Raw genomic sequence first — 9,756 nt, forward strand, 5'->3', positions numbered from 1 at the left:
AACCCCCAAAAAAACAATAATTATACTTTTATTGTCGCCATTATGATCTTCGGTCTGTTTACGTCTGGGACAGCTGCTGTTTATTATGTTACGTAACTGACGCACGGCGCACGTTCTTCTGACGCGGGGCGTGCCCACGTGACCGCACATACACAACAAAACGAGTCACGTGGTCCCGGGAGCTAACGCTAGCGCGGAGGCTGGTGTGTGTTTTTTTTTTTTTACTTGTTGATCTGCTGCTGCGGGACCGGTCGGCGCTCGTAGCTCAGGCCATCGCCCCGGACAATGAGAGCCGGAGCCCCCGCGTCCTGCGCAGCGCCTTGCCGCGGATAAAACGATGGCCTCTCCCTCGGCGAAAGAAGACGGCGAAGTGGGCCCCGGCGAGGGGATGGCCGGGGCCAGACCGCCGCGGCCGCATCTGCCCGCCCAGCCGCCGCCGCCGCCGCCGCCGGCTGCGTCCCCGGGGTCGGTGATGGTGGAGTCGGTGGACGACGCGGAGGGGCTGTACGTGGCCGTGGAGCGCTGTCCGCTCTGTAACACCGCCCGCCGCAGACTCACCTGCGCCCGCTGCGTGCAGCTGGGCGACTTCGTCTACTTCGACGGCCGGAATTCCGAACGGTGACTTAAAAACCTTCCACCCTGCCCAGCGTGACAGGCGGAGGAGCTACTACCAGCCTTTAAAACCGAAAAAAGTCTGTAAATTACACGCAAGCACGACCGTCGCTAGCATAGGTGGTTAGCAGCTAGCCGCCACCGTCGGTGTTTACAACAAAGAGAGGAGCGGGCGACAAACTTCAGGAATTCCCTGGAATTACGACGATATTCGCCATAAACGTCGTATATCGCTGCCGAGTCAACATTATGACCGATACCGTTCTGGTTTCGTTTATGAGTGAAGTGAAGGGCAGGGGCATTTTTTTTAAAAAGTTCTCTGTATCCTTTTTAATGTGTTTATTCCTTTACCTTACCAGCTACACAGAAAAATGGGAACGGTTGCAAAAGTTAAAGAAGGAAAACGAAAGTCTCCAGCGAAGGTATTTAAAATTCCAGGCATTCGGTGTGAAGTTTGAGGGAAAATCTCCGCCACCGTGTGAGCTGGTTGTTTTTTCTTGTTCAGGGTTGTGACCGCCTTGGATAAGAAGACCCAGACTGACCAGCTGGTAAGTTGAGTTACACCATTGCAGCGTCCCGTGTTCAAGGTGTCTCTTTTTCTGTGAACTGTGGAATTTCACCCCACCCTGCTCCTCGGATCCTCTCTGTTTACCCTTGTAATTATGTGACCTGTCTCTCTCTCTCTCTCTCTCTCTCTCTCTCTCTCTCTATTTTTTTTATTCCCCTCATAGAAATGGAAGATCATGTCGTGCAAGATGAAGATCGCGCAGCTGAAAGAGGCCATCTGCAGTGGGAACGAGGAAGTGAAGAGCGGTCAGTGCTCCGTTCCCATCCAGTCGTGTTGATTTTAACTCAGCCTGAGCTTGTCTTATCGAGAAAGGAGGACAATTTGCATGCCAGACGTTTCGTGTTGAATAAAGAAAGCGCGTTATCTGGGGGCGTGGTGGATTTTCCCGGTTTTAACCTCGTTCCGCGATGAAGCAGTGTGTACCCACTCGCAGTTTATGGTCTTTTGCAGTGGTCGGTAGCTGTCTGCTTTGGCTGCTGTTAATTGGCGAAACCGTGCAAGTGAGTGTAGATACTCCACCCCGTTGGACGAATGTGGTGTGTTTTGTAAAACCAGGTCTTCAAGATGCGCTAATTTATTATTACTGTCTGTTAATGAAGCGAGTGGGTGCGCGAACTCGCGCTGGACCTGGGTGTGTGGGTCAGCACTTCGATCTTGTTTTTCCAGCTCCTCGCCGGGCGTCCCCTTTGAAACTGGACCGCTGGTTCAAACGTACGGTTTGCTTCTCGAGGGTGAAAGTCCCACGCGGGTGGATCCGATCGTACGAAAGGCACGCAGCCAAAAGAAACACGCTTTCACCCGGCGCTAAGGTATAACAAAGAATGTGTTTATTTGTGACAATGTAAAAGACTCACTACAGACAGAAAAATAGGATCACGGACATTTCTAAAAACGGCAGGAATACGACTTATTTTTCACCTGAAGTGCGACAACGTTCTGTTTCTACAACACGGATGTTTATAGCATAGATTTTTTTTTTTTTTTTTCTAAGCTCTTTGTTGCCTCGTGTGCTGGTAACTTTCCATCATTCGCTTCCTGTCTCAGCCGGGGGGGGTGTGCGGTCTTCAATGTCGTGGGCTTCTGTCGCCATAGCAACGTCATTTGCATCAATGGCGTTTTGAATTCTTTCTCTGAACAGCTCCACCTTGCGTTGGGTCACGCTTTCCCAGACTGTGATAGGTCCCAAAAAGCATAGGTGAACTTTTGCAGCTGCTTCGTGAAGCGTCGTGCCCTCCGCTCCTTACGATCCTGTGGCTTTTCACAGAACAAACGCACGTTTTACACACACACACACACACACACACACACACAGAGCAGGCCGGCACTTTGCTTCCTGTGCACATAACAAAAAAATTGCAGAGATATCAATCATTAAAAAAATGACCCGAATGCAATGTTTAAATCCTTTAATTCGGTTCCAAAATGCTTGATATGTATGTTAAAGCGGGTTAAATGTGAATAATGCTTCACTTCGCTGTGGGTGTTCTTGCTTACCTCGTCCTACCGCCTCTCTCTGCTTCTCCCTCAGGTAAGGATCTGCTGCTGCGTTCTCAGGAAGACAGCCAGCGGCTGCAGCGCCGGGCCGTGCGGCACCAGGAGAAGCGGGGCAAGATCGAACGCCACAACCAGCGGCTGATGGAGCTGATGGAGAAGAGGGGCCGCGAGCTTCAGGCCAAGCTGGAGACGCTGGCCGAGGTGCGGCGAGACCACATCCTGGAGCTCACCACGCACATCTTCCCCACGCAGGAGGAAAAGCAGGGCAGCAGGTGACTAGCGGTGGTCCTCTCCACCTCCTCCGTCAGTTCATGAAGCATCGTCCATGTGGCCAGGTTATCATTCCCACCCAATTAAGAACAGTGAACGAGAACTAAATTAATCCTCTCTAAACGCAACTTATTTCAAATACAGCATCAATTTCAGGAAGTTTTGAGTTTGTGTACTATTGTTCACACTATTGTTTTTTTTTTTTTTAATATTATTTTTACTTTTCAGCCGTACATTTTCTCACTGGTGTAAAAATGAATACTCTTTCCATTTGCTTGCAAGTGTATCAGGAGTTTTAACACAAGGCATATAGTCCTAAAGGTCCCCAGGACGCACCTATTTGGTGTGTGTCTCTTCAAATGATAATGAGGAGGAGAGAGGCAGGACGAGGAGGAGAATATAGAAGTGCGAGACCCCTATAATTTGTGGAGATGACGTCAACACTGTTCACCAACCACAACGTTTGGTGCAAACAGGAAGTCGTGTTGGAGGTTTTCCAGAAAAAGTCAAATTAACACACTGGTTCAATAGAGTCTCATGTGACTGAACTGAAAAAAAAATACATTCGTGCTCATTTTTACATCCAATCACAGATTAGGGGCAGGAAATTCCCTTGCATGAGAGAGCAAGAGAAAGGGGAGGTAACCTTTCCCCCTTATGACTACACAAGAGGACAAACTCCAGATCCGACCGTCTGAGCAGTGGTCGGGGGCAGTTGTGGCCTAGCAGTTAAGGAAGCGGCCCCGTAATCAGAATATTACCAGTTTGAATCCCGATCCGCCAAGGTGCCACTGAGGTGCCACTGAGCAAAGCACCGTCCCCACACTGTCATGACTGCCCACTGCTCACTCAGGGTGATGGGTTAAATGTAGAGGACAAATTTCACTGTGTGCACCGTGTGCTGTGCTGCTGTGTATCACATGCGACAATCACTTCACTTGATTTATTATTATGAGCTGTTGCTCTCCGAATGGCGAAGAATGGCCAAAGCACTCTTCACACCTATCGCCATTTCTAGCAACTGCGGGACCATAGACAGGCTAGGGACAAAATGTTAAATAATCTTACAAACATGTTTCACGCGACTGTTTCTTCTTAAGCAGTTTGTCACTGTCCCCATGTCTGCTGGGATTACATTATTTGCAGAGCAAATGCTTAAAGTATGGAATGTGATTTGTTTTCGGTTTTGTCTCTCAGAGACCCAGCTGACGTGGCAGCAGAGTGCGACCTCGCCTTGACCTCCAGCACCGTCAGCGAGCTGGCAGAAGCTCGGCGGACCACCTACATGTCCGGTCGCTGGATCTGGGATGACCAAAATGGCGAGACTAGCATTAGCATCACGAGCCCGCATGTCACGTTGCCCAGCAATGGGGACTGTTCTGCCTACTACAGCTGGGTGGAAGAGAAAAGCGCCAGTCACGGGCCAGGTACGGGGTGTTTCGCTGCCTCACGCCGTTATTATGCACTTGTTAGCGTGCGACACAGTGTTGATTCATTTCAGTAATCACTTGTTCTGTTATACTGCGGAGTCGGTGGAATTATTTTTAAAAAATGGGGGAACAAAATGTCTGCACACTGATCTGACGGTTGTCATTAATCAGTGCCATGATTGTGGCATTACCACTGGTCTTGGCTCGGCATATTTCCTTTTAAAATGGCAGCTCTGCACCTGGAATGTTCTGGTGTCAGTTTTACTGTGGAAGTTTTGCAGGGCTGTACAGTTTGATACGACCATAGATGGGCACATTCAAGATTTTCCTATTTTTCCTTTTTTGTGCTGTATTACATAATTCTTGTCTAGCTTGTCTGTATGTATTGACTTTCCTTTTGACTGTTGCAGAGCTGGATCACATAAACCCCGCCCACACCATCAGTGCAGCTCTCTGCTATGCCACGCAGCTTGTCAACATCTTATCCCACATCCTAGATGTCAACCTACCCAAGAAACTCTGCAACAGGTATCTGGAACACACAAAATGTCTCATTTCTTTGTGCATTTAAATAGTAAAGCAGGTTGATTTATTTAAGCCTCGGCAGTACTACGCTTGCCAACTATGGGTCATAACTATAGAAAATAGAACTGTTTTTCATGCGTTGGTGGTTGGGGTAAAATCCAGATTATAATTCTGGATTGATTTGATTAGATTAGTATTCATTGCAATATAAAGAGGCACCACTAGATGGAGCTTCCTGATTATCAGGTGATTACAGGTTTTTGTGCCCCCGCATTCCCCCCAAACGCTTTAATTCCAGGCTGAATTAAGTAGAGGCTGGCTTTGTCTTATCTAAATTTTGAATTATTTTAACACAACATACCAATCGCGTATTGACCTTTCTAAATATTGGAAGAGTGGAAAAAGTAAAACTAATTATTAAGATTGGTTATAAAAGTTGTACACAGACTGGCATGTTTTTGAACATGTTTTTGAACATTTTAATAAAATGTTCAAAAAGTAGTCTTACCATTTGTCTAGTTTTTAAAATACATTAACAGGTGACAGAATGTCATTAATATTTTATGTATGATCACACTGTTTAAAAGTTATTATTTGACTTGGTTTGAAGATGTCGTGTACGATCCCCATTTGGTAAATTTTGATGTAAATGATTTTATTTAGAGGGAATGTGTTCAAGCCAAATTGTTGTGAATACTCTGTTTTCTCCAGCGAGTTCTGCGGCGACAGCCTCAGCCGTTACAGATTCACCCGAGCGGTCAACAAACTCAACACCAACGTCCTGCATCTCTGTTTCTCCCAGGTATAGATTCTAGTAAATGAAACCAGATCGTAATGGGCTTCTGTCAATTTCACGTCTTATCGTCCCTTCTCCTGTCCCCATATACTGCTCCGCACCATTTGCATGACTGTGCACGCCGGGCAAACCTCCCGCGCTGCCTTTGCTCTCATGCGCCAGTATGCAAATCGCCGTCCCCGGTGGGGAAGTGTGCAGGTCAAGTGGGTTGTCGGGATTGATTTTCAGCTCTTCTAGCTGCAGAGAATGCATGTATAATACATGGTAACTGAATCACTTTAATCTGTGGCGATCTGGAATTCTGATTTTGGGTGTATTTCTGCGTTGTCTAGCATGTTGCGAGTGAGCTTCTCCACCCTCACCACACGCTGAGGAACATCATGTTCCTGGTGTCTCCTGAAAACAAGAACCTGGGCAGGTGAGTGAAGCCCTGCGTTGCACACGCTCCGCTGTTCTCAAGCCGCTTGTGTGCTGGATAGGGGGAGGCAGCGTCGTTTCGCTTAGTCAGTGGAAAAAATGATTTGCTTTCTGTGTCTTTTAAGACGTGCAAAGGGAGGCCTGTGGCGATAGAAGTAAAGGTGTCATTTTTCAATGGCCGGCCGCTCCAGCTGACGTGAGCAGGTTTTCCGCTCCAGCTGTTCATTCCACAAGTGCACCACATCACGTAACGAGGAAGTATCGATACGACACCCTGGCTGGAGTGAGGCGGAGGTGCTGAGTGGAGGTGCTATCAGGTGTTGAAGGCGCTCTGGGGAGGTGGGGGACTAACGGCAGGAAGGGCTGTTGGGATGTTGTTTCGAGCTGTGCAGCATTAGAGACGCCGCTAACTGGCCATAACCAAACTAAAACACAAGAGTTAGCCCTCCTGAAGAACCCAAACCTGCCATATACAAAATATGGGAACAGTGTGGTAGTAGGCTACTGGGTAACACAAAAGCTACCAGCTTGGTCGCCCATGTGACCTAATTTCTCAATGGAACGCACCGGTGCAATCAGCCGTTCGGGGGGAAATATTACTCCATGTGGCTCAAGCAACGTATTAGGTCCATGTCGTGTTCTAAACCAATCAGAGATCATGAAGGGCAGGGCCTGCCTCTGATTGGCTGTGGTCCACGTCTGAAAGTGCTGTAGTCAGTCAGAGAGGTGAGTAGCCTATGGATGTAGCCACTGATTACAGCTTTAATCAGGCCTGAAAAGTCAGAGCCTTACAAGTGTAGCATCCTCAGTGTGTTGGGTTTAAAAAAAAATACATATATATATATATATATATATATATATTTTTTTAATAAACATAAAATGTGGAAAAAGTTATGTGCTATGAATACTTACTGGATGCACTGTATATTTCCCCCTAAACTCATATGACACTAGCAGTATGTTGCTAATCCTGTCTGGTCACACCCTGCACTATGTCCTTTGTTCAACTAATTTCTAAATGAACAACTTCATGTTGTTGCTATAGAAACAGAGACATGTCAGTCCTTCGAGTAATCACTTGTTTATTAAGATGTTGTGATAATCGACATGCTCATGCTTGTAGGTCCGGTCCATTCGAGGTCACTGCTGACCTGGAGGAGTCCATGGAGTTCGTGGAGCCGGAGTCAGCCGGCGTGGCGGAGGAGAGCGGGGACGAGGCGGTGAGCGACGAGGAGACGGACCTGGGTACAGACTGGGAAACCGTGCCCAGCCCTCGCTTCTGCGACATCCCCTCCCAGCCCATGGAGCTGTCGCAGAGCACCGCCATGCAGGCGTCCCAGCCGGCAGGCAACGCCGGGGGCATGATCTCCTCCGCGGCAGCCTCCGTCACCTCCTGGTTCCGAGCCTACACCGGCCAGCGCTGACTCGGAGCCGGTCTCTGCCCCTGGACGTTGGGGTGGAGGCTGACACTGTAGCTATGCAAAAAAAAAAAAAAAGCCCCTGGTTTTCCATTGGTCTTCTTCTGACTTATTACAACTTGCAGAAGGAGGAAAGGAAAAAAAAAACTTCTACTTTGGAACCACCTTCCATATTTTATTTTTTTTTTTTAGTGAAGGTTGCATGTTTGTGGTAGGATGAGGTAAAAGCATGCTGCTTGCCGCCGGGGTCCAGGAGATGGAGGTCACAAGCGGTATGAGGACGCATGTCCCCCGTCCCAGTGCTGCTACCAGTTTCGGATTGTAGCCCTGCCCCCAACCTGGAAAAGCAGAAGCGTTTTGATGTCTGTGCAAATGAAGAGTGGTGAACGAGGGCGCACAAAGAGCACCTTCTGGCCGCTCCGCCAGTGATCTCACCATGCAAACATTGTGCATTGCAGAGAGACACAGAAGGGAGAGAATGCGTTTGTATTAAATAGTCCGTTTTGTGCAGCAGGTAAACAAAGAAAAAAAAGATTTTTAAAACTTTACCGCTTTCATTTTTACACAAGTACCACTAATGAAAGTTTAGAGACTGATGACAGTCATCACAAACACAGTTCAAACGCAGAACCATTAAGAATGTGTTTATGGTCACTATGAGCAATAGACATTATAGGAATGATGCTCAGTTAATAGTGAATGAACCAGAGAGGGGGAGGTTAAAAAGACCCCGGCACACGGTGCTGCCATTGGCTTGTGGTGAAAGTAGGAGGCTCTTCATTCATAAACAGAGTTGCTGAATTGCGTTCCTGTACGACTCAACGAGACAACCTTCATATGCACTGCTATTATTTTGTTGAGATTGACTTGGGTTTTAGTGTGTGTCTGGTCTCATATCATGGATTCACATTCATTTACAAGAAAATTATTTTGTAGTGAAGTGGGGGGGTGTTCAGTCTACAGGCTGATAGCCCTTCTATCAAAAATAATAATAATAAAACTGATTTCACCAAGTACTACAGATTTTTTATTCCCAGTTCAAAAAGACTTATGAGACGTGAGTCAGAGCAATGTAATAATTTCATGCACTTTATTGCCACTCTATATTCATTCACTCATATATTAATTTATTTAAAGGCCACATAATGTAATAAAAAAAAAAAAAAAAATCCAAAGCCCTTAAGTGTCACCCATCTAAAGTGTTGCACCCATATTTTTGGGTCCCTACAGGAAATTGATGCAGCTATAGAGATGTATACTTTTTTTATTTTATTTTTAAACACAGCATCACAGACCGCATTCAAGATAATTATGTAATCCTGCAGTGAAACCCACACTGAGATCAGATGGATTGAGCCGTACTTCATTTATTAACTCTTGTGTCCATTAAGGCCAACAACTCCCACTTGTCGCTGCTTTACATCTTAAAAAGGATACGTGAGACCGCACAAGGTCAGCAGCCAAACAATCTCCATGAAAGCACTTTATTGGAGTAAAATGCCTTTAAAAGGCAGAAGAGCACAACTTTTATACAACATAATCCTTTAAAACCGAAATCTGGGACATTTTGGAGAACTGCAGTTTCCCCATTGTATTAAGTCATAACTATATTTCTTTCTTTTATTTTTTTGTTTGACCCCCTCCCTGCAAATGTCCAGTTTATAAGTGAGTAAGACACACTCATTCTTCCCACATATTCCAACTATTTCCCTTTCAGAACAAACTGAATCATTGAAGAGATATCATCATTTTAAAATAATAACGTGAGAATACATAGCACAGCAAAGGCCTTACGGTGGTGAGAAAGCATCATCCACTGTAAATCACAACCCATCACACCATTAAATTTATATATGCATACACACACATCCACACACCCCAGTAGGGAGAGAAGGGCGGGGGGAGGGAAAAAAAAAAAAAAAAAGAAAACGCTGAGACAGAAAATGCGTTCAAGTTATACACGTTTACCCTGTATGTGTGTGTGTGTGTATATACTGTACGAGTCTGTTCTATGTACATTGTAAACAGCTGGGGTTCCAGTGGTTCCAGGCCGACTGTAAGGACAAGTGAACCGGACTCAATAAGCAAACCAGTGGCTGAAAAATCACAGAGCAACTGGAACACCGCAGATATTTTGTGGTGGTGTTGGGGGGGGGGGGGGTAATTAATTGGCAACTGAATCTGTGCGACGGATCTCTGCAAAAATAAATTAGTCAGATTAATGCT

General features: G+C 46.3%; 1 protein-coding gene across 2 annotated transcripts; it reads left to right on the top strand.

Moving 5' to 3' along the window:
* The first annotated feature begins 218 nt into the window (after nt 1-218).
* atg14 (autophagy related 14) lies at nt 219-8,546 on the top strand. 2 transcript variants are annotated; one of them, XM_028978227.1, is made up of 10 exons: nt 219-618; nt 972-1,034; nt 1,118-1,160; nt 1,344-1,425; nt 2,709-2,946; nt 4,142-4,371; nt 4,785-4,902; nt 5,611-5,701; nt 6,028-6,113; nt 7,236-8,546. In XM_028978227.1, the coding sequence occupies exons 1-10, from the start codon at nt 338-340 to the stop codon at nt 7,534-7,536; spliced, it is 1,533 nt and encodes a 510-aa protein (XP_028834060.1). In that variant the 5' UTR covers nt 219-337; the 3' UTR covers nt 7,537-8,546. The 2 variants fall into 2 exon arrangements, with proteins under 2 accessions (XP_028834060.1, XP_028834069.1); XM_028978236.1 differs by having other exon boundaries at nt 219-504.
* The last annotated feature ends 1,210 nt before the right edge of the window (nt 8,547-9,756 follow it).

The sequence above is a fragment of the Denticeps clupeoides genome, chromosome 1, assembly GCF_900700375.1.
Source record: "Denticeps clupeoides chromosome 1, fDenClu1.1, whole genome shotgun sequence".
Taxonomy (NCBI): domain Eukaryota; kingdom Metazoa; phylum Chordata; class Actinopteri; order Clupeiformes; family Denticipitidae; genus Denticeps; species Denticeps clupeoides.